The sequence below is a fragment of the Cibotium barometz genome, chromosome 35 (assembly GCF_041138505.1).
Source record: "Cibotium barometz isolate CiBa-2024 chromosome 35, ASM4113850v1, whole genome shotgun sequence".
NCBI lineage: Eukaryota > Viridiplantae > Streptophyta > Polypodiopsida > Cyatheales > Cibotiaceae > Cibotium > Cibotium barometz.
Genome location: NC_141080.1, coordinates 43,267,366 through 43,292,533, shown reverse-complemented (window position 1 = coordinate 43,292,533; position 25,168 = coordinate 43,267,366). Strand labels below are relative to the sequence as shown.

At 45.3% G+C, this 25,168-nt stretch overlaps 1 protein-coding gene across 6 annotated transcripts; it reads left to right on the top strand.

Moving 5' to 3' along the window:
* Nucleotides 1-3,605: 3,605 nt before the first annotated feature.
* LOC147618470 (G patch domain protein) lies at nt 3,606-24,651 on the top strand. 6 transcript variants are annotated; one of them, XR_015262127.1, is made up of 5 exons: nt 3,606-3,955; nt 4,312-4,401; nt 4,529-4,901; nt 23,458-23,709; nt 23,824-24,651. XR_015262127.1 is itself a non-coding variant. In XM_086774906.1 (5 exons), the coding sequence occupies exons 1-5, from the start codon at nt 3,787-3,789 to the stop codon at nt 22,198-22,200; spliced, it is 879 nt and encodes a 292-aa protein (XP_086631032.1). In that variant the 5' UTR covers nt 3,607-3,786; the 3' UTR covers nt 22,201-22,966. The 6 variants fall into 6 exon arrangements, 4 of the variants coding, with proteins under 4 accessions (XP_086631034.1, XP_086631031.1, XP_086631032.1 ...); XR_015262126.1 differs by having other exon boundaries at nt 23,458-23,768; nt 23,918-24,649; XM_086774906.1 differs by lacking the exons at nt 23,458-23,709; nt 23,824-24,651 and adding an exon at nt 21,870-22,966 and having other exon boundaries at nt 3,607-3,955; nt 4,529-4,656; nt 4,741-4,901.
* Nucleotides 24,652-25,168: the final 517 nt, after the last annotated feature.

Here is a 25,168-nt window from a genome sequence, read left to right as displayed (position 1 = left end):
TGTTGTAGTATCATCGCCTAAGGTGTCTACCAGCCTATATGCATGTCATATTTGAAGACATGGTCGACACCAGGTTCTGGAGATCACACGTTGCATTCAGAAGAACCCTAAAAAAGCTTCAATCACGCCGTAACTTCTATCGTCACTCACGAGTTCAGCGCGACCAGGTCTTTTGACCTCGGTAATAGGTTATGTGAGGACAGAACCTACATCAGGTAGGGGGGATGTTAATCCCATTTTGGATTAACAAATATGCTCCTCCATTTGAGGACATTAATAAGTGTCATGCAAAGGCACTATAAAAGTTGTACATTATGAGATATTGGCCACCCAAGGCCTTAGTTAAGTAAGTTTTTGCGTGCCCAAGTGTGAATAAAGGGCCAATCGTATATATAAGGCATTTTCTCATAATGAATGGATACAATCCCCCTTTATGCTATTGAGAGCTCTTGCTTGTGTCTTGAGAGAGAGCATTCTAGCACTTGTGCCTCCTCTATACTTGTATGTTGCATGCTTGTGTTGAGGAGTGAGAGAGAGTGATTGCCCTAAGTGGTGGTGTGAGCGACTCTACGGTGACAGCATGGAGGTGGAGCTTGGAGGATTGGAGCTTCTCAAGTGAGCATGGAGACCTCAAGGGACATAGAATCGAAACATTGGTAAGTGCCCTACGATAGTTGTGTTTTATTACTCTTCCCTAAGATATTCATGCATTGAGTTCTCTCTTGGAGGTGTGGTAGCCCATAACATCCATTGGATTAGAGCAACCGCCTTGATGTGACAACGAGTGCGGGAGGACGGTGGTGATGAAAGGCTATGGTGGAGCTCTTGAGCAACTTCCCCCACAACACATTAGGGTAGGGTTTCCTTAACAACATTAATCTTGGAAGATGATATAAATAAAAGGCACATTCAAAATAAAATATTACTGAAATAAATAATGGGCATTCCCATAGAGGTTATGAGTAACATTCCTCTTGCTTGGGTACCAGTGACATGACCTTTATGACACTTGGAGAAGAAATTCTAAATCTCAAGCACAAAAATTAAAGAAAATCAGATTTGCAGCACAAGTTAAAAGCATAAACCTTAATAAATGAAAATGAAGCCTTCTCCTCCACCTGATGAGGTTGCCCTTGAACACCACATCATAGGTTGCTGATGATTATCTTCTTTGCCTTTAGGTCATATAATTGCTAACCCTTTGACTCTATACTGTACCCCAAGAAGATACACTTCCAAGAGCAGGAAGATACACTTCCTGCTCTTGGAAGCCCATATGATTTTGGATGAGTCTAGAACTTGCACAAAAACTAATCACATCTAAATGTTGCCCAAAAAGAATTTTACATTCCTTTGCATTTTAGTATACTTTGTGCCATCTCCACAACTGTGCATGATTCTTGTGCTTTATAACATCATTTTGTTAACGGAGTATGAGCAACTGTCAAATATATCTTGATCCCTTGCTCTTTCCAGTAGGCATTGAATTCACTTGATGTGAATTCTTCTCCTTAATCTATACAAAACTTCTTTAGCCTCTTTCTTATCTCATTCTCTACCAAGCTATACCAAATTTTAGATTTTCCAAAGATTTATCCTTATCCCAAATAAAATACACCCATTCTCATTCTCTACCAAGCTATACCAAATTTTAGATTTTCCAAAGATTTATCCTTATCCCAAATAAAATACACCCATATCTTCCTACTAAAGTCATCAATCAGTAACAAGTAGGAAGGCCCACACCCTTCTTTGTGATGGTGTTGCAAAGATTATCCAACCATGCATGAAAGAGCTCTCTAATCATCCATGCTTTCCTTTGCATAGCCATTATAGCACCCTCTTCACACCTAGGAATAACCTGGCCTTCAAAATTGACACAACATAGAATAGTCACCCAACCTCTAGAATTAGTGGTTAACTCCTACACAACCTTGGACTTTTCTTACAAGACCCTCATCGCCTTGTCCTTAGATCATTGGGACCGTATCTCATCTACATTCCAAATATTGGTGGGAGGGTAATTGTGTTCATGATAAAGCTTTCTTCTCATGACATCTAATGGAAAGTTGATAGATGTGGATTGCTCTAGGTCATCTTTTTTAGAATCCCTTGCTTGAAAAGGGTGTGCCTTGTTTGACAAATTTTCGCTACTTTCAGACCCATGACCCAATTCACCTTGTGAAATAGCCACTTTGACTTTGACCAAAGCTTTTCCTTCTCTTCCGTGGTCAGCATTGTTGGTGGGCACCTTTCCTTTTCTTACAAGTCTTGCCCTTTTCCCAATTGGCGATGAGAGTTGTGCTCATTTCATATTGGATGGAGCACTTTCTCAAGAGAGGCCTCCCTCATGGGCTTCAATGGCTTTTGCCATGTGAGTTTATGTTTACTGTCTAGTAGGCCTTGTTGGCCATTGTTGCATGTCATTGATTGACACCATGGTCGGCCCAACATATGCTTCTTGTACGTGGAAGCTTCATTTGCAATCTCATTATTTGTTTGTTGGTGTGGACCAGGTTGTCCTCTTTGCCATCTTTCCGGCCCAATGGTAGTTATGATCAAACCCCATTTATAAGGTTCTTGAATTTTACCTTAGTTGTGGTTGCAAGTCAGTTTTGTTATAGGTCTTAGAGGAGGTAATTCATTGAAAATTTTTTGTTGGATCGTGGTATAGTTTGGTCAATAGAGTAGTTGTTGCACATCTGAAAATTGGGTTTGAAGTTGCTTCTCCACTTTGTACATCATGGTTGGCTTGACACGCTTGACATGGACACCACCACAACAACAAGCATGTCATGGACACCACCACAACAGCACACCCTTTCCCCATTCTTGTCACGTAACATGTACGTGTATAGAGTGGCCACAATTTGGGGTAGTCTTTCTCCCAACACCACCTTTACACTCACATGGGGATTTGGATGAAGACATTCTACAATTTAGCAAGAGAGATGAAGGAAGGACTCTATTAGGGTTTTTAGGAGTTGTGGAACATATATTGGGCTAGATATAATAGTTTTTAAGATTAGGGTCTCATGAACTTGGGGCAATCGTTTGTAGCAAGGGTTTTTGCCCCATAAACTTTATAGTCACCCACGTGAGGGAGCCACGAGCATAACCTTCATGAAACTCTCTCTTTCTTTGTTTTCTTTGCGGTTTGTCTTTCTCCTTGTTTTCTCTCCTCCTCTCCTCTTAGACTTTCCTATATGAATGTCTTCACTATAACTCACACTATATCGAGAGTAACAATCACATGGGAGAAAACTTGATCTCCTTTTTGTGTTTGCGGGAAGGTGGAGTATATCCATCGACTCACAACACAGTACCCCCGTCGCACAACTCGATGGCATCGAACCGGGGTCCTTGCAATGGGACCCAACCGTTCTACCAACTCGCCTACGCGCTCGTGGGTTAACTTGATCTCCTTATCTCCTTTCTCTAGCCACGTTTACATAAGGGGCATAGTGCTGAAATTTGAAGCCTTGAGAGGGGAAAAAAGCCCTCCAAGCTTTCTAAAGAAGGCCTATTGTGTAGGTAAAAGCTATCAATCAGTTTATATATATATATATATAGATATGTATATTTATGTGAATTTGAAGGTTAGCTAAGGTCAAAGTAAAATTTGGCCTTCTAATTGAAGGTTGGGATCTGTTGATCGTGGAACGAAGGTGCAAGTGTGGCAAAAGCATTTGCTGTGAGCAAGCAAGTGGGTCTTCTTCTTCAAAGAGGGGTTCCTTCTTTTGGATCAGAGTGGACCTCTTCTCCTGCTTCAAAGTAGGAGGGCTAATGGATCCCGAGACAGAGAAACATCTTGCGGCGCTGATTATGGAGGAAGCTGCGCGACTGAGGATGCAAGCGGAGAAAGAAGGGGTCCACGCTTACCTCACCCAGCCCAAAATCCGCGGGAGACCCAACCCTCAGTTCCTCAAGGCCACGGTCCGCGGCATAGAGCAAGGTAAACTTCCATTTCCTGCAGAGTTTTCATGTCCTGGTGTCCTTACAAATCATGGCACATACTTGATCAGGGCTGTAATTCGTGGCCGAATCGGTTTTGCCAATGTTTTAGGGTTTGGAGAAGATCATAGGGTCGCTTGATCCTGTTGAGATTGCATTTCTTGGTCTCATCTTTGTGGAAAATTAGAGTAAGGGTTCCCATTAGGGTTTTTCCTGCAGTTTTCATGTCCTTACAAACCGTGGCAGATTGCAATGGCCATGCCCGTATGCAAAAACCAGGGTTAGGATTTTGGAGGTAATCATGGGGTCGCTATGACATATTAACTAGGATTAGACTTTTCTTGATTGCTTGATTAGGTTGTTTCTACTGGCTTTACTTTTTATTCATCAAGTCATGTGATCATGTTCAAGCCACATCTCTTGGGTTCATCCCTAGGAAAAATCAGGGTAAGGGTTTGCAGAAGATGCTGAGATTGCTTCATTATGTACATCCTGTTGGATTTGTTGGTAATCTTTTTCCATCCCATGGGACTCAGGCTTTTCTTACATGATATCCTTCTTATCTCCCTTTCAGCAAATCGTGCAGCTGAGGTGACTGAGATGTGGAAGCGCCGAGCCATGGAGTTGGAGCTTGAGAAGACAGAAAAGGAAAGGGCCAGGCGCAAGCATAGAAACAATGGGAAAGCCATATCTTTGGGAAGTGTATCACATTCGTATCTTGATAAGCCAAGGAAATCTGCAGAGAAGTCGAGAAGTGGACATGGAAACTTTCATCAAATGAACTCTTCGCCGAAGTTACATGCAAAAAATGCAACCGACTACTCGTCAGAAGAGTCTTATGGTGTTGTCTATGATCAAAGGGATGACATGCATTCTCATGGTGTTGTAGATGATCTGAGAGATAAAGGCTTAAAGGAAGATGAAGTTGAAGAGTTTCTGCACTCTAGGTAAATTCGACATCTCCATATCTCATGGTATATTCGATATCTCCATATCTCATGTTAATAATGTGAGTCCCGTAGTAGCGCGCACACCACCCCAAGGCACTAAGCAACATTGGTGGCTGGGCTCCCATCTCCCAGCTGTTGCCTCTTCCCCCCCCCCCCCCAAAAAAAAAAAAAACCCGGCCAGAGGAGATATCTATGACAAGGTACCACCACACCCTCTATACGGCTCTTCGACTTCTCATGCTCTTGCATGTGGGATAATCCACCACTTCTAGTCATGCGACAACCTGAGAGTTAGCTGCGAGGATTGCCACCTCCAATACCCTCCTTCAATTCGAGCACCTTGCTCAGAGGCTAGGACCGCCCAGGACCACACAGGCCCGAGCCTTGATACCATGTCAGGGTCACATAGCAGCAGCGCGCATACCACCCCAGGGCACTGAGCAATGTCAATGGCTAGGCTCCCTTCTCCTAGCTGTTGCTTCCCCCAAAAACCCGGCCGGAGAAGATATCTATGACAAGATGCCACCACACCCTATATATGGCTCTTTGACTTCCCATGCTCTTGCATATGGGATAATCCACCACTTCCAGTCATGCGACAATCTGAGAGTAGCTACAAGAATTGCCACCTCCAACAAATAAGACCCTTCTTGGAGGTGTGCATGTGTCCAAAGCAATAGCTATCCTGAGTTGGGAATAGGGTTGCAATTATGTGGGGCTTCCATAACCTGTGCACAACCTGTCTCACCATTCACTACTTAGAAAGGGCTTTGGTGCTTGAACACATGTGCTCCATATGCACACACCCACATTGAGAGAGAGAGAGAGAGAGAGAGAGAGAGAGAGAGAGAGAGATCTTCAAAAGACCCCAAGGGTCTATGAGACCCAAAAGTAGTACATTTAATCCTTGAGAATACTAATTCATGGAAAAATTGAAAAAAAGTAACTAGCTAATAGTGGTGGGCATAGTCGTTGGAAATTGGGAAACAGAAACTGATTTTTCTAGGGGAGGGAAACGCTACGTCAATGGGGGGGGGGGGGGGGGGGCGAGAGTCATATAACAATAAATTGAAACAATTAAACTTAACATTCCAAAATCCAAACTTCACATACAAAACAAAAAGATTTTAGAGTATATACTCTACACTCTAAAATCTAAGATGTAGATTCTACAACATGACCCTCATGATCGAACATTTCCTATTTCTCAAAGCCTTTAGACTCATCATGATCGGTTGGAACATCTTCTTGGGCCTCTCTAGGCTCATTGTCAACATCCTCTGCCGCCGCCATAATCTCTTGAATTGCACTAGCATCTTCATCGGACTTGTGAAAGCCGATGTATAAATTCTGGGTATACTCTTGCTTCATCCTTGTTAGCAAACGCAAGTTTGCATTAACAAAGACTAGATCATTTGCAGTTTGAGTTCTAAGCCGGTTTCTCTTCTTTGTGTGGATGTTGCTAAAGGTGCTCCACAATTGCTCCAATGTTGAGCAAGAGCAAACTTGGCTCAATATTCGAATGGCCAAGGTCTGGAGTTGATCTCCATAGTCCTCCTACCAAGTTTCAACAACAATATGGAACCCGAAATTTAAGAAATATACAATGATAAGCTCTATGTTCATATCTATTATCAAGAGATTTGCAATGTTAATTGTATTATACAATTTTAAAAGCCTTAAGATTATCTATCATGCTGAGCATCGCCCCATCTAAACATGCCATCCTTGCCTCGATAGCTTGCAAGTTGGTCCTTCACAATTTGACGTTGCTGAGGGAACTAATCAACCTCTAACGTGTCGAGTTCCAACCCCGAACTACCTCGCAGCTCGCTATTTGCTTCTTGTTACTGTCTTCCCTTGTGTTGAAACTCAGGGTCCAACACATATGCAACACCATGAAGTGGAGAATAGTATTGGTTCCATTTGCCAACAGCAAGTTCCTTCAACTCTTGAAGCCTTGCTTGATCAGTCTCAATGGTGTGGAAGTTTTCAATCATCCGATCCCATTGCCTCAGAAATCTTTTCCATGTATGATAGTACTCAAACAAAGTTGTTCCAATGCTACCTTTGAAGTAGGCCAAGTTGCCCATTGTGGGATTCCCACCATTTGCTTCAAAGCCGGTCTCTAGCTATAGAGACAATGAAGCATAAGAAAGTTATAGGCTAAGTGAGTCTCAGAGTATTTGACAAGCTCTTTCTTTGCGAACTTTCGATACAATGCTAAGGAGAAGTTGTGGCGTGTGATGAATTGAGCTTTTGACCCAAGGCAACTTTCCAATATCCTTTAACAAGTTGTTTAAACTATGTGGATATCTCTGCTCTAATAATGCCCTTGCACCTTTGTTAGTACTCTCCAAATTAGATACAAATTGTAAAACATTATTTGGCCCCACATACTCCAATGTCTCACTCCACGTTTCACAAAGAATAGGTATTGTTTTTTGGCGCGCACAACATTCTGTGGATGCCATGTAGTATGAGGGGTGCTTTGTTTACCTTTTGTTTGGGATGGGGTACCATCAATGGTGGCGGAAGATGCTCCAAACATGGTGGTTGCACTTCCTCAACTCCCTGAGCTTTGGCTGCGTCCATGGCCCTTAGTGGGAGGAGGTCCACTTGTTGCATTTGCTAGAGTTGCGGATATAGCTTGAGCCTCTCTTTGACTCCCTGGAATATGTCAAAATACGCAGCGGAGATGATAACCAAATCTGAGACCACAAGAGCAAGTAGATTGCAGAAAATAGACAGCACAAGAGAAGGAGAGAGAGATGTGTGTAACTCTGCTCTATATACACAAGATCTCGAAGTGTAAACAAGATACAATGGCAAGAGGGCTATGGGGCCATTTTATATGGCCCCAAGAGAGTAGTCGGCCAGTAGAAGGGGCAGCCGACAGGGACTTAATTCTCCACGACCAGCAAAATGCACCAGTTGGCCAGCTGTATCAAGTCGGCCAGTAGCTATGAGAGGTCATGGACCTGAATGATCAGTTGGCCAGCTCATGGGCCCTCGTGCCAACACAAGGCAACCACCCAAGCCAAGAAAATAGAGAAAAATGGGAAAAAAATACGGGGAGTGAGGAAAAATGAGAAAACACCTACAAAGGGCGGGCACACCCACAACAGAGCCTGCCAACCATCTGGCATCCATCCACACCATGGAAAAAAATGGGAAAAATACGGGGAGTGAGGAAAAATGATAAAACACCTTATACAGGGCGAGCACACCCACAACAGATGCCCTGGTGTATAAATATAGACAGGAGATGACTTCTAACACCCCCTCTGAGCTCTTGGCTGGGAAATTAACCCAAGGGAGCTGGAGTGCCGCCTGAGCGTAGCCTGAGGTAAAGACTTCGTGAAGAGGTCCGCCGCATTGTCCTCCGTCGAACAATAAGTAGCAAGATGTCACCAGCCAAGATCTTCTCAAGTACAAAGTGATACTGTATCTCTATGTGCTTGGTCCGGGCATGGAAGACCGGGTTCCGAGCAATAGCTATACAACTCTGGTTATCGCACTGGATGACTGTGGGCTCCCTCTGTGGAAACCCAATCTCGCGTAGCAGCCTCCGCAGCCACACAACCTCACAAGCAGCACCACAAGCAGCCCGGTACTCTGCCTCTGTCGAAGAAAGGGCAATAGTTGGCTGCCTCTTGCTGCTCCAAGAAACTGCTCCTGAGCCGAGAGTAAAACTGTATCCTGAAGTAGATCTCCTCGTGTCTGGATCTCCTCCCCAATCTGAGTCACTCCAACCTTGGAGCCTGACTCCATCCCCTCCTGTGTAAAAGAGTCCTTGATCCTTCGTACTCTGCAGATACCGCAAGATCCGCAATCCTGCGTCCCAATGAGACTTCAATTGCGTCTGCATAAAAGAGCTCAACAGCCCCACGGAGAAGCTCAAGTCCAATCTGGTGTTCAGCAACCAGATCAATGAACCAACCAACTTCTGGTACTGCGAGGCATCAACTGGCTCACAAGGATCAGTAACGGTTAACTTTGTGTTCGGGTCCATCGGCGAAGTAATAGGCTTGCAGTTCTCCATCCCAAAGGCCTCAAGCAACTCATGAACATACCGTTGCTGAGAGACGAAAAACCCCCTCTGGGTCTGCCAGATCTCCAATCCCAAAAAGAAGTGGAGTAAGCCTAAGTCGGTCATCTCAAACTCCTTTGACAAAGCAGCCTTCATCACTGTATGTGCTCCACATGACCGCCAGTGAGAATGAGATCATCCACATAAAGGATGATAAGCGTGACCATGCCGCGTTCTCGAAAGAGATACAGGTTTGGATCTGCAACCGATCTCTGAAATCCAGTCCGAATAAAGAAGGAATCAACCTTCTGATTCCAAGCCCTGGGAGCCTGCTTAAGACCATACAAGGCCTTACGTAACCTGTAAACCATCCCTTCAGATCCTGGAACAATAAAGCCTGGAGGCTGCTCAACATACACCTCCTCCTACAGGTCACCATTAAGGAACGCAGATTTTACATCCATTTGATACACGGGCCACCTGTGAGAAGAAGCAAGGGCAAGAACGGTCCGAATCATGGACATCCGTGCTGTCGGTGCAAAGGTATTCTCGTAGTCGATGCTTGGCCGCTGAGCATAACCTTTAGCCACAAGTCTGGCTTTGTGCTTGTCCACCGACCCATCAGACGCATAGTTGGTCTTAAAAACCCATTTGACACAAATGACTGACCGCTTCGACGGCCTCGGTACCACAAGTGTGGTTCTTCTCGATGGCATCAAGTTCCACCTGCATGGCGTTCCTCCAAGTATCCTGTGAAAGGGCTTCCTTTACGGAAGTGGGCTCGTTGTCCTGCAGAATACGAGACCTCAAAGCATAGTTCACCTGAAGAAGCTCCGCTGTGTTGCTTTTATCTCGGACTCTATGTGATCTTCAAGGGCCGTCCTCTGTGGTCCACTCGGAGGGTAGCTCCGTGACACCTGACTCTCGAAAGGTGTCTAACAACCACCTAGGTACTCGAGTCTCGAACAGATCGTGGAGCCTCCTGTGATCGCGGGGGCTCTATTCCAGCGGGCTCAACCTCCTGTGCTGACTGAGGTTGATCAACTAGAATGATGGTCTGGGAATCATCATCAGACTCCTCTGGATCTCCAAGAAGTGGCGGCTCCTCGACAGTGGATACTAGAACATGATCATCAAAGACCACATCCCGGTTGACAACAATCTCGTTCCTGTCTGGATCATACAATCTGTATCCCTTGGAAAGAGAATTATACCCCACAAAAACAAGCTTGCGGGACTTGGAGTCAAGCTTCCCCCTCTGCTTCTTCGGAATATGTACATACGCGTCACTCCCAAAGACACGGAAGTGCGAGACATCAGGTTTCTTGCCAAAGTATGCCTCAAATGGAGTCATATGGGGTACTGAAGTCGTCGGAGATCGGTTGAGGGTATGGACAGCCATTGCCACAGCCTCTCCCCAAAGTGGACGAGGAAGATCACAATGCTCGAGCATGGTCCTCGCCATCTCCACCACAGTCTTGTTCTTGCGTTCGACAACTCCATTCTCCGAAGGCGATCCTGTATTGGCCAGTTCCCTTTTGATGCCATGATCTGCACAAAATCTGAGAAATACAGTCGAGGAGAATTCACCTCCTTTATCAGCCCTGAGAGTCTTGACCTGAAATCCAGACTCTTTCTCCACCATCACGTGCCAATCCTTGAACCGAGCAAAAGCTTGGTCCTTCTGGGAAAGAAAGTAGACCCACGTGAATCTGGTACAATCATCAACAAGCAGCATAAAGTAGAGAGATCCTCCCAAAGATGGTGTCTATTGAGGTCCACACAAGTTAGTGTGAATCAACTCCAATGGTTTCGAAGCCCGCCTGGAAGCCTACTTCGGAAAGGATTCCCTGTGCTTCTTACCACGTATGCAAGAACTGCAACGCCCTTGCCTACTACCAACATCTGGCAAGCCAACCACCATCTGGTCTCGGAAAGCTCGCATCAATGCATCCACATTTAAGTGGCCAAAACGAAAGTGCCACAAATCTCCGACCTGAGAACCTGTCAACGAGGAGAGTGCAGAGAGCTTGTAGATACCATTCTCCACACCGCCTTCCCAAACAACCTGGCCAGTCTCACGGTCCCGTAGAGCAACTGAGTGCTCCTCAAATTCCACCCGAAATCCAGTCTTGCATACTTCATGCACTGACAGAAGATGAAAACCCAGAGCAGGGACATAAAGAACACGGGAAGCATGCTTGCCCCCCTTGCCGTTGGGAATAATCTCCATCCGGCCCTCACTATGTATCGGAATAGTGGAGTTGTCGCCAATAAAGATGCGACCTGACTGTCGTTTCAGATCCAGAAAGAAGTCACGGGATGGAGTCATGTGCCTAGAAGCACCACTGTCAAGAATCCACTCCCGGGTATCCTTTGACAGCAAAGTGATGGCCATGTCTTCAGATGATATATCTCTTTCCCAGCTTGTAGGACTTCTTGCTGAAGGGCCTGCAGCTTGTTAATGTGTTCCTGCATCGTCGAGGACTTTGCAGGGTTCATAACCCGCATCTGCACTTCCAAGGAGATCCGTTTCATGGGTGATACCCTGTTATAAAGTGAAGCCAAGTGCTCCCATATGCCTCTCGCCAGACAGGAGATGACTTCTAACACAATAAAGTAGCAAGATGTCACCAGCCAAGATCTTCTCACGTACAAAGTGATACTGTATCTCTATGTGCTTGGTCCGGGCATGGAAGACCGGGTTCCGAGCAATAGCTATACAACTTTGGTTATCACACTGGATGACTGTGGGCTCCTTCTGTGGAAACCCAATCTCGCCTAGCAGCCGCCGCAGCCCCACAACCTCGCAAGCAGCACCACAAGCAGCCCGGTACTCTACCTTTGTCGACGATAGGGCAATAGTTGGCTGCCTCTTACTGCTCCAAGAAACTGCTCCTGAGTCGAGGGTAAAACTGTAACCTGAAGTAGATCTCCTCGTGTTTGGATCTCCTCCCCAATCTGAGTCACTCCAACCTTGGAGTCTGACTCCATCCCCTCCTGTGTAGAAGAGTCCTAGATCCTTCGTACTCTGCAGATACCTCAAGATTCTTAATCCTGCATCCCAATGAGACTTCAATGGCGTCTGCATAAAAGAGCTCAACAGTCCCATGGAGAAGCTCAAGTCCAATCTGGTGTTCAGCAACCATATCAATGAACCAACCAACTTCCGATACTGCGAGGCATCAACTGGCTCACAAGGATCATTAACAGTTAACTTTGTATTTGGGTCCATCGGCGAAGTAATAGGCTTGCAGTTCTCCATCCCAAAGGCCTCAAGCAACTCATGAACATACCACTTCTGAGAGATAGAAAACCCCCTCTGGGTCGCCAGATCTCCAATCCCAAGAAAAGTGGAGTAAGCCTAGGTCGGTCATCTCAAACTCCTTTGACAAGGCAGCCTTCCTCACGCCAATGTGCTCCACATGACTGCCGGTGAGAATGAGATCATGCACGGATGATAATCGTAACCATGCCGTGTTCCCGAAAGAGATATAGGTTGGGATCTGTAACCGATCTCTGAAAACCAGTCCGAACAAAGAAGGAATCAATCTTCTGATTCCAAGCCCTGGGAGCTTGTTTAAGACCATACAAGGCCTTACGTAACCTGTAAACCATCCCTTCAGATCCTGGAACAACAAAGCCTGGAGGCTGCTCAACATACACCTCCTCCTGCAGGTCACCATTAAGGAACGCAGACTTTACATCCATTTGATACACAGGCCACCTCTAAGAAGAAGCAAGGGCAAGAATGGTCCGAATCGTGGTCATCCTTGCTGTTGGTGCAAAGGTATCCTAGTCAATGCCTGGCCGTTGAGCATAACCTTTAGCCACGAGTCTGGCTTTGTGTTTGTCCACCGACCCATCTGACGCATATTTGGTCTTAAAGACCCATTTGACACCAATGACTGACCGTTTCGACGGCCTCGGTACCAACTCCCATGTGTTGTTCTTCTCGATGGCATCAAGTTCCACCTGCATGGCTTTCCTCCAAGTATCTTGTGAAAGGGCTTCCTTAACGGAAGTGGGCTCCTTGTCCCGCATAATATGAGACATCAAAGCATAGTTTACCTGAAGAAGCTTTGCTATATTGCTTTTGTTGCGGACTCTGTGCGATCTTGGAGGGCCGTCCTCTGTGGTCCACTTGGAGGATAGCTCTGTGACACCCGACTCCCGAAGGGTGTCCATCAACCACTTGGGTACTCGAACAGATCGTGGAGCCTCCTGCTGTTGCGGGGGCTCTACTCTAGCTGCGGGCTCAACCTCCTGTACTGACTGTGGTTGACCAACCAGAACAATGGTCTAGGAATCATCATCAGACTCCTCTAGATCTCCAAGAAGTGGCGGCTCCTCGACAGTGGATACTGGAACATGCTCATCAAAGACCACATCTCGGCTGACAACAATCTCATTCCTGTCTGGATCATACAATCTGTATCCCTTGGAAAGAGAATTATACCCCACAAATATAAGCTTACGGGATTTGGAGTCAAGCTTCCCCCTTTGCTTCTTCGGAATATGTACATACGCATCACTCCCAAAAACACGGAAGTGGGAGACATCAGGTTTCTTGCCAAAGTATGCCTCAAACAGAGTCGTATTAGGTACTGAAGTCGTTGGAGACCAGTTGAGGGTATGGACAGTCGTTGCCACAGCCTTTCCCCAAAGTGGACGAGGAAGATCACGATGCTCCAGCATGGTCCTCGCCATCTCCACTACAGTCGTGTTTTTGCGTTCTACAACTCCATTCTCTGAAGGCGATCTTGTAGTGGCCAGTTTCCTCTTGATGCCATGATTTGCACAAAATTTGACGAAAACATTCGAAGAGAATTCACCCCCTTTGTCAGCCCTGAGAGTCTTTACCTGCAATCCAGACTCTTTTTCCACCATCACGTGCCAATCCTTGAACCGTGCAAAAGCTTGGTCCTTCTGTGAAAGAAAGTAGACCCACGTGAATTTGGTACAATCATCAACAAGGAGCATGAAATAGAGAGATCCTCCCAATGATGGTGTCTGCTGAGGTCCACACAAGTCAGTATGAATCAACTCCAATGGTTTTGAAGCCCGCTTGGAAGCCTGCTTCGAAAAGGATTCCCCGTGCTGCTTACCACGTATGCAAGAACTGCAACGTCCTTGCTTGCTGCCAACATCTGGCAAGCCAACCACCATCTGGTCTCGGAAAGCTCGCCGCAGTGCATCCACATTTAAGTGGCCAAAACGAAAGTGCCACAGATCTCCGACCTGAGAACCTGTCAATGAGGAGAGTGCAGAGAGCTTGTAGATACCATTCTCCACACCGCCTTCCCAAACAACCTGGCCAGTCTCACGGTCCCGTAGAGCAACTGAATGCTCCTCAAATTCCACCCGAAAGCCAGTCTTGCATACTTCATGCATTGACAGAAGATGAAAATCAAGAGCAAGGACGTAAAGAACATGGGAGGAATGCTTATCCCCCTTGCCGTCGGGAATAATCTCCATCTGGCCCTCATTGTGTATCGGAATGGTGGAGTTGTCGCCTATGAAGATGCGACCTGACTGCCGTTTAAGATCCAAAAAGAAGTCTCGGGAAGGAGGAGTGTGCCTGGAAGCACCACTGTCAAGAATCCACTTCTGGGTATCCTTTGCGGTGAAGCCAACTGCCTCCTCGCTCGAAGACGATGAAGCATCCGAGTCTATCATCTCTAAGTGCACAAATGCTGGAGTCTTTGCAGCTGAGGCTGAAGAATCAGCACTCTTCCCAGTCCGCTTAGGACACTTCCGCCAATAGTGGCCTTTCTCGCCACAATCATTGCAGGACCTCTCGACCTTTAGTTTCTCTCGATCTGTGTCAGGCTTCTTCTCATAAGACTTCTCCGGTGAAGCCTTCCATTTGCCTTGTTGTTATTCTAGCCTTTCGGCCGTTGGCCAGTTAAGGCCTCCGAACCTCCGTTGTGAGGAGGGTTCGTGAATTGCTCCTCCTAGTCCAAGACCATGGGCACAAGCTCCTCCCATGTAATGGTGCTGAGCCTGCCACTAGTAATCAAAGCGGAGTAGAAAGCGGAATACTGAGCAGGCAAGTGGGACAACAAAGTAATGGCCATATCTTCTGATGATATCTCCTTCCCAGCTTGGAGGACTTCTTGCTGAAGGGCCTGCAGCTTGTTAATGTGCTCCCGCATCATCGACGACTTTGCAGGGTTCATAACCTGCATCTGTACTTCCAAGGAAATTCTCTTCATGGGCGATACCCTGTTATAAAGAGAAGCCAAGTGTTGCCATATGGCTCTGGCCAACGTCATATGCTTTACGTGATTGATTACTTGCGGTGTGCAATTGAGGAAGATAAATGAATGGACCTTGGCGTTGACACGATCCCACATCTGTGCTTGTGCCTCTCAGTCCTTTCTGGTTGACTTTAACTCCCCTTCCTCTGCTTCCGGCCGTGGAACCCCGACAACGATGAAATCAGCAAGGTCATATGACTCTAGCACAGACTCCATCATAACCTTCCATATGCCGTAATTGTTCCCGTCCAACTGATGGTCCATTGGGAACGTGGGGAGTGTTGGGATCTTCACATGCTTCTCAGCCATCTCTAACAAATCTGCCATCGTGGGGATGTAACTGAAAAGGGTGGGTGGGTGGGGAAAAAAAACTTACACCTGCAAGTGGCTGTCCAGTAGCTCAGCCCGCCTTCCTCTTGCTTCTTCTCTTCCTGAACAGTCCCTAACAATCCACCAATCAGCAACGCAACAGTCCCCCTCTTGCTCAGAAAACTCCCAAGATCTATCAAGAGCCTAGGGCTCTGATACCATGTCAAAATACGCAGCGGAGATGATAACCAAATGTGAAACCACAAGAACAAGTAGATTGCAAAAAATAGACAGCACAAGAGAAGGAGAGAGAGATGCGTGAAACTCTGCTCTATATACACAAGATCCCAAAGTGTAAACAAGATACAATGGCAAGGGTTTATGGGGCCATTTTATATGGCCCCAAGAGAGCAGTCGGCCAGTAGAAGGGGCAGCCGACAGGGACTGAATTCTCCACAACCAGCAAAATGCACCAGTCGGCCAGCTGTATCAAGTCGGCCAGCAGCTGTGAGAGGTCGTTTCCTGAATGATCTGCCGGCCAGCTCATGGGCCCTCCTGCCAACACAAGGCAACCACCCAAGCCAAGAAAATAGGGAAAAATGGGGAAAAGACCCTTTGACCATCTTCTGAGAAGGCAACTATTGAAGAGAAGCGTAGTTCAAGTGCTTGCAGCGATGTCACATGCACTCTGCACTCATAGTAGTTAGGGGGTTGTTTGAAACGGGTTTCCTAAAAGTTTCAAACGCGTTTCAAATGGGTTTCCTAAAATCAGCCCAAAGTTTCCTACCTACAGGTGTTTGTGCATGTACAAAATTTCAAATATATACTGTATAAAATATGTAAAAATAACACTAAATGCATAGAATACATCAATTTGAAGCCTACAGTCTTTGAATCACAAAGAACAAAAACCATATAATCATCCATCATCAATGTCAAGTGATCATGATTCATAGACCATGGTCCACTGTCCATGATCCATGATCCAATCATCCATCATTCCATGCCACAAAAAAAAACATACATGACAATACATAAAACTCTTTATCAAAAGAGTCGCACAGACTTCAACGTTAGATTTGGGCAAAAAAATGTCAAAAAATTTGCTTGAAGAAACATGTTTTCTACAAGGAAATGTTTCAGAAACGTTTCCAAGTTTCTTTCCCTGTAGGAAACACGTTTCCTAACTACTATGTTTGCACTGTATTGCATGGTGACAAGATGGTTCATCATCATCAGTGCAACATTGTACATTATTAATACCTTTTAGGATGATAATTGTCGTACGCTGTGACGCCATTGTAATCCATTGTAATCCTCAGTCCAGGATAAGTCAGGCACGAGCTACGTAGGTCATTCCTCAGCCTTAGACAGTTAGTCAGTTAGTCCATGTCCCTTAACCCACTTGAAGAGATGCATTTATGCATGTAGAGTCAGTAGAAACCTTAGGGTTTGAATTAGAAAGCCATATCATTCATCCATTGCATATAGACCATTGCAAAAGCCTTCAAATAACAACTAGCATTTATTAGAATTTATCTGGCATTTTTCCCATAATTTCCAGCATGTAATACCATTTATTCATCATGCACAAGTCGTGTAGGACAGTCGGCCAGCCCTTAAGCGAACCGACCAGCATCTAGAATCCATATAAATAGTTGAGCATTTCACCATTCCATCATTCATATCATATTCAGCCAAGAAGACCTCAACGCTTGGAGCCTTCAGCCCAAGGAGCATAAGATTGGAGAATTCAGCATATCAGCCATCAACGTTTCACCATCAGCATAAAGGAGCATCAACGCTTGAGCATTCAGCCTTCATCTACAGCATTCAGCCCCACAGTTCACCTTGCGTTTTCAGCATACATACAGTTTTCAGCATCCTTGTTAGCATCATTTTGCTACAGCCACTTGGTGAAGGTAAAACTCAGCATTCATACATAGCCTAGAACAGTCCCAATCAGCCCTTTCTCTCAGCCTTAGATTTACAGCCTTCCTACATCCATTGGGAAGAGTGCATAGGTGCGAGATTGGTCATCATTGGTGCTTCTACAGCCGTGTACGGTTCAGTCTGACTCTTGGTCCTCCAAGATCTTGCGTTTGGCTTATCGTCAGTCCACAGTCAGTCTCTTCAAAGAAATAAAGCAAATACTATTATGGTAATGGGATAGGGGGTCGTTCAGTGGGTAATTCGGGACCCCATACGGTGTACAGTTTCTCTCTCTCTCTCTCTCTGTCTCATAGGTCGAGTTTGGCCTCTGCAAGCCCTTGATGTATGCAGCAGCGGTTTGGGCACCAGGGCTTGCAGCCTCCACATGGGTACAGCTGGAGAGACCACAGATCTTGATGCTCTCAAGGATGATACGCAGCAAACCATCCGTCCCGCACGACATTGTTCGGGCTGAGTTTGCTGCACCACCTATGGCAGTGGAGGCATTGTTCCAGACGATCTCCTTTATATACAGGATGAGGGAGATGCCCATGGAGAGATTATCCCGCCGAGCTTTTGAGGCATCAGACAGTTGGCCGAGGCTGGACACACTGGATCTTGGTATGCACAGATGCTACAGTGGTTCTCACATCATGGTATAGACATTGAGCGGTTGCCACCTTTTCAGTATGATCAGTCTGCTCCACGGGGTTACCTCTCTCTCAATGAGAGGAACAGAGTGATGAGACAGGACATATGGAAGCACTACATATAGGAGACATGGACAGCACCAGAGAGCCCACTACCACCGAAGATGCTGTATTACAGAGACCACTTTATGAGCATCTCAGGGGATGGGTTTATACATCGACCGCGGTACATGGATGTATACATGCCACACAGCTCTCGCGTTGCTATTGGACAGCTACGAGTCTCATCACATCAGCTAGAGATAGAGGCTGGGAGAGCGGCACGGGTTCCTAGAGCTAAGCGGATATGCAGATTGTGCCGCGAGGAGGTGGAGAGTGAGGATCACTTTGTATGTAGATGTAGAGCCCACCAGGGGGTCAGAGATAGATATGCAGGATTGTTTGAGGAGCACTCTTCACTACATCAGTTGATGGAGGCCTCGGACCAGCGACAGCTTGGCAGACTACTACTAGAGCTTCATAGTCCTCGAGAGAGACTCCTCCAGACACCCGCTCCCGCTAGGGGTGGGAGACAGTCCCAGCTCACAGATTTCTTCCAGAGAGCTATGCCAGTGCCAGCTGATTTACCATGTGGGGTGACCGCATAGAGAGCAGAGGAATTGAGAGCTAGGAGGAGACCTAGACAGACTGGACATAGAGCACCCCGACTCCGTCACCGAGAGATAGTAGCTATCCGAATGAGACACCAGATGGAGACACAGGAGAGGCTAGCTCGCTTTCATTCAGACTCAGGGTACATGTTCATGCCATTCACAGCCTCAGCATCGGCGATGTATGATATCTTATATCCCTCTTATGGCACTGGATGGAGTTAGACATAGATCTGCATAGCATGCTTGTACTACCCCTTCAGCATATAGAGATGCATCTTGCCTCAGCACTCCATCCACATCCCCACCCCCCTTATATTGTTTGTATATGGGCTCCACCGATCCATGATGATTCACAGTTGTATCCAGACACATGCACACTTTTTCTTTTGTTTCTTTTCTTCTGATGACCGGAAGAACACAGTTGTATTATTTTTTGTCTCATAGGCCGACTGTGGCCTCTCGTAGACGTTAATATCTCTCTCTCTCTCTCTCTCTCTCTCTCTCTCTCTCTCTCTCTCTCTCTCAAATCTCTTAAAAGTTTGAAGTCATAAAGTGGATTGCTAAACTCGTGAAACTTAGGATACAGAAGATGGTGTGAGAATTTGTGTGACAGGATCCTCAATTACGAATACTTCCGTTGCATGTTACAAGCGAGCATGCCACAACGCGGTATCCTCCGAGCTGCCAAGGCATGCTAGCTTTTAAGAAGTTGAAGCAAATGAGACTGTGCCTCGTTCAAAGAGCTTACAAAGATTGCCCCAATGACATCATTGCTTATGTCAGGCACACACAAATATCTAGATATTATTTGATACCCCTCTAAGAGGTGGTTCACACACAGACAAGACATTTTTACATTGCCGCTCTCTAGGAGGTGGTTCACACTCACATACACAAGCAATACCTTGTTCCCAACAAACCCTCCCTCAAGGGATTGTCTCATATTGTGTCAAGGATAGATCTAGGCTCATGGTTTCTAATGCCAGTTTTCTTGGTCAAGGATAAATCACATGGCTCTAGTTTCACATGCGAGTTATGGAGTGCCAAGGGTAAGGACATACAAGAGATGAGGTCACACAAAAGAAGACAACACATACACTGGACTTAAAAAGCCCAATCATCAATACAATAGTTGGCCTCTTATATGGAAGGCTCTTCAACAAATTAGCAGTGTTTTTCTTTGAATAACCATCTTTTTCAAGATGATTACTTTTCCCACATATACCACAAGGATTTAGGCTAAAACAATCATTTTCCAAGTGATTGCTTTTCCCACGTAATCTACAAGCTTTACCTTTGGCTTCTCCTATGTATGAGGCCTTGGACTTTACAATAAAACCTTGTTCTGTGATAGCTTCTGTTGACCTTTGTTGTCACGTGCACAGCTGTGCCATGGCTAATCCTCAACATGAACAATATGAATCCTTGATTAGTCCATCAATAGTTAGGTCATCAACATCATCTTCATCAGAATCATCATCAGCAGCATAGCAAGGCTTCCGTGCATGCAACATTGGTATGAGAGCATTTAGGCTGAGCCACTCAGCATAGTCCCAAGGAAGGTGCACAGTTCCAACAGAAAAATGTAGCAGGGTGCAATGGTCTATAACAGGTGAAGCTAGAGAAAGCATTCCCTGAGGGTATGTATGCATAATGAGTACATCATTAAGCTCTCAGATCAGTTCCAAAGGTCTAGCAACAGGCATGATTAGCTCCGGTAGGAGACCCAAGTGGAAGTTGTTCAGACAAAATATATCAAAGTAGAAGTGTCAAAGTCAGCAGTTGGAAGTCTAGGGAGGAAGGGTGACAGAGTGTCCATCCCATCATCAAGTTTAGTAGGAGGGAATGTCATGTACAGGCCTGTGCCGTGGCTAATCCTCAGATCAGTTCCAAAGGCTTGGCAACAAGCATGATTAGCTCCGGTAGGTGACCCACTGCTCTGTTAAGGGTAAGGGATAGCAGGGACAGTAGTGGAATAGATGTTGAGTTCTTCAGCAAGACTTGGAAGTGGAGATTAGAAGTGGAAGTTGTTCAGACAAAAAATATCAAAGTAGAAGTGTCAAAGTCAATTGTAGAAGGTCAAAGTCAGCAATTAGAAGTCCAGGGAGGAAGGATGACAGAGTGTCCACCCCGTCATCAAGTTTAGCAAGAGGGGATGTCACGCGCAGGCCCGTGCCATGGCTAATCCTCAAATGAACACTATTAATCCTTGATTAGTCCATCAGTTAGGACAGCAGTTAGGTCATCAACATCATCTTCATCAGAATCATCATCAGCAGTACATCAAGGCTTCCGTGCATGCAACATTTGTTTCTTCTTTCTTTCTTTCTTCTTCTTGTAAAGAACTAATGATTCCCTCCAAGGTAGGATTAGGAATGTTCTTCAAGGTGCTCACCAGGTGGTCATACTCTTCAGGCATGCTTTTAAGAAGCACTGCCGTTGCATCATCTTCAGTTACTGGAGAGCCAAAACTAGTAGTTTCACACAAACTTGCCCCAAATGTGTCCGCACCTCATTATGCCCCTTGTCAAAGTAATGCATACACACTTGTTCCCAAATGTGTGTCCACACCGCCATAAACCACATGTCAAATGCATACACACACTCTTGCCCCAATAGTGTGCAAAATATCCAAAATGTAAAAGTCATGGCTATTAATGGGTTGACAACTAGTTATAGGAGGCTGACTGAGGCTTTATAAGTAGGATGAGTCTATGGAGTGGACTATTCTATATCGTGTTGTCGGATGACAGAGGCTTGTGCCTAGGCCTAGGATATAGTCCATTCCGAACTTTAGCCCTTGTGCTCAGGGGTGGTCTGCCGATGGAGACCTATGGTTGGGTGGCGAGGTAGCCTGCACCCCTTCAATTTGATTATGAATCGCACTTGTCCTATGTTTACGAGATCTATGGGCGTAACATTGTGATTTCCACACTTATCTTTTTCCTAATTGCATTTCAAAGATGCAACGGCTGTGAGCGCTCACGTGCTTAACCCGTTCGCGTGCTTCCATACTCCTGTTTATGTTTCCCTTTCTCCCACATGTGAGTTCATATCTACATGAGTTTCTAATTTAGCCACTTGTTATCATCTTGTCTTCTTAACTTTGGTTTACTAATATGCAGGGTCAAGCGTGGAAGGGGTGCAGTTGGGTCTCGTATGGATGAAACTGGACCATATCCATTGCCCCATCCTGGCCACCAACATTTTCTGGATGTGCGCATTAAGGAGGACTGGGAGGATCATATTATAGGTCCTTCAAGGGAGGTTGACAAAGGACAGTTACTGGAGTCAAAAAAGCACAAGAAGAGAAGACGGAAGGTTGACGAAGATGAGGACTGCTCTGAAGAAGAGTTAAGTTCTGAGCTAAAGGAAAAGGAGAAAAGGCGGAGCAAAAAGAAGCATAGAAGTCTACATAAAAAGTTTAAGAAGAAGAGACAAGGGGATAGTTCCTGAAGGCACCAATTGTGAAGCTGGCTGGAGCAAATACTACTGAAGCATGTGAGCACTTGTCTGTTTCTGGTGATACAGCCTGGACTATGTGTTGTGTAATTTTGGAGCCTTCGTCTTCCTCTTGTGAACTCTTGAAGCTGGCTAAAAGTTTGACCTGAAGTCTGCTGCCAAGAATGATTATGTTCTAAGGTGTGAACAAGAATTTGGCAGAGGATGTACTCGGTCCTTGTAATGAATGCTTATATGTATTAGCCTGACAGCAATTTATGGGCTCCATCTCCCACCAAATCAGTCAAGGCTAGGGAGCCAAGAAGTGAATCCGATGCTATGCTTCAAGGTAGGAATTTGCGTCATTGTGTTCTTGATGTTGGGTCAGTCTTCAGGGGATCCCAATACGATTGGTGGGGTGGTGGTCTCACTGCCCACTTTACGCATCTTCGAAACAAAAGAAAAGAATCTCAACAGGCCTTTGGTTTTATGGACGAGGTTTTAGGTGGGAATTGAGGACTTCTTGACCTGACTTAGTTTGCAGGTCTTGTTAGTGTGCATCACTAATTTAGTGACAAGAGTGGTGCAGTAAAGTTGTGATTTTGCTGGAAAGTCCACTGAAGTCCTTACCTCATGGATCTGTCACAGAATGATATCGAGTTGTGTGCGCGTTGTACATATGTGTGTGTCATGTGTAACAGTGTAGCCTAGGCACTGTAGTTTACCTTATTTCGAAGCTATTTGAAGCTATAAAGTGGTGGTGTATTGCCAGGCCATTCAATGTTCAGAATGGGTAAACAAAAAGCTTGAAGCTGACCTCTCTTTTTTTGTGTATTGACGAGTGTATTGGGATTTACAAAATGATAGGACGTGTATCTTTATTGTGGGGAAAGCTTCACACGAGTGTTTGGTAGAGTATTTAATACTGCAGTGGGGGATGGATGGTGTTAGAAATTAAGGTGATCAAGCAAAAGGTTTTAAACCTTAGTGTAGTATGTGTGGGTAGAGACGTGTGTGGGTAGAGAGTGATCTTGAGTAGGTAAGTTGCTATTTTCAAGTGGAAGTAGGTGGCAATTGAGTTGCTGCATGGTGGGTAGGTGAAGGGCTCTATTTGAGCTTAAGATAGAAACCTTTGTGGTGATTAGCTGTGGAAAAATCTGGACTCTTGTTGCTTTCATTTTGGTCGTAGTGTTTATCAATTGAGAGAGAAAGAGAGAGAGAGAGCGAGAGAGAGGGGTTTGTTTTGAAGCTTCTTTGTTAACATGGTATCAGAGAGTCCTTCCATGGGCTGGGTGGGGCTGTTTAAGGAAGAGATGCTGCCAGCACGATTCCATTGACGTCCATCCACTTCGATGACACCCCCCCCCGATTTTTATCCGTTGGCTGCTATTTATGCCGGTTATTTTTGTTGGCCACTTGCATGTGTTTGTTGGGATGACTAAGTTGTTTATGCTAGGCTTTGTGTGCTAGCTAGTTAAAGGCATGTGGCGGCTGTAGCTGGGCTGTGTGCGCCGGTTGATAAAGGTGTATTTGTGACCCCGTTTACAACCTGCTGTGAACCAAAGGTGCAAAGAAGTAGCCAGGTAACATTCTGCGCTATGTGTGTGTCTTCTGTGTAATGCGGATTTTTGTGGCCAGGTAACTTCAAACGCACGGAACGGTGAGTCTTGTAGTGTTTTTGTTTCTTTTCTTAGTGATTAAAAGATTCAAATATGCTTTGTGGTAATTTAAGGTTAAGAACCTTGGAGGTTCTAGGAGGATGATCCTATTCGATGCTATGAATGGCTTTGGAAGCAGTTGTTCTGCTTTGTGATGAGAGTGAGCATTGTGCTATGTGAAACATAAGTTTGCCAAGTAGCACATGAGTTCTGCAATCAATCCTTGGGATGATAGTGGGAGCATGTGTCATGTAAAGGCACAAGCATGTGTGTCATTCAAAGGGGTGTGTGTGGGCAACTCTTGGTGGTGTTGGCCCGCAGCTCTACCGGTGGCTCCTTGGCATGAAGCTCATGGTTCATGGAACCAAGACTATGGTTGGAGCAAATTTGAAAGCAGTGGTTCTTCTAGGCCGCGATATGTTCTAAGCCTTGGTGACTGATTTGAGTGCTACAACTCAGTGGGGGCTTTGTGTGGCTATGTGGTTAGCATCCCTACGATTGATCAAGTGGGGGTGTTAGAAGTTAAGGTGGTTGTAAACCTTGGTGTAGGATGAATAATATCTTATAAGGGCCTTAGTGAGAAAAACCTTAGAAAGTTGTGTTAGGCATTGTGTAGGCATGTGAGCCTGTTGAAAACTTCCAATGTGAAGCCGTCAAAATTGCTATTTTTAGCAAATTTTGACGTAGAATTAGCAAGTGATCTTGAGTAGGTAAGTTGCTATGTTCAAGTGGAATATGTGGCAGTGGGTGGGTGAAGGTCTCTATTTAAAGAGCATTTTTGTATTGCTTATTTGAGCTTAATAAATAAATCTATGTGGTGATTAGCTTTGTGGAAAAACCTCGCCTTTGTTGGTGTCATTTTGTTCATAGTGTTTTATCAAATTAGAGATGAGAGAGGAAGGTTTGATTTTAAGCTCCTTTTCTAACAGATGATTGTTTGTCTTTCTTCTAGTGGGTATTATACAATGTTGTGTAGGGGTCACGAGTAGGCATCACAAAATGATAGGATGTTTGTGAATATTATGTTTGTTGTGCAAGGGACATGAGTTTGAACCTTGACACTACCTTTATGCTGTGTGCTTGCTTGCACGTATACATGTACGTATATGTGTATATATGCATATGTACACGTTTACACACACACACACACACACACACACACACACACACACACACACACACAAACATGCATGCAAGTCCGTGTCCCCGCACACATGAGCGACAAGACTCCTGCAATTTTGGTTAAAAAGGAGTTATTGTCCATGATATGTTGCAGACTTTGGCACTTTTTTCAGGGCATGTTTTTAGTGAATGCTTGTTGCTTA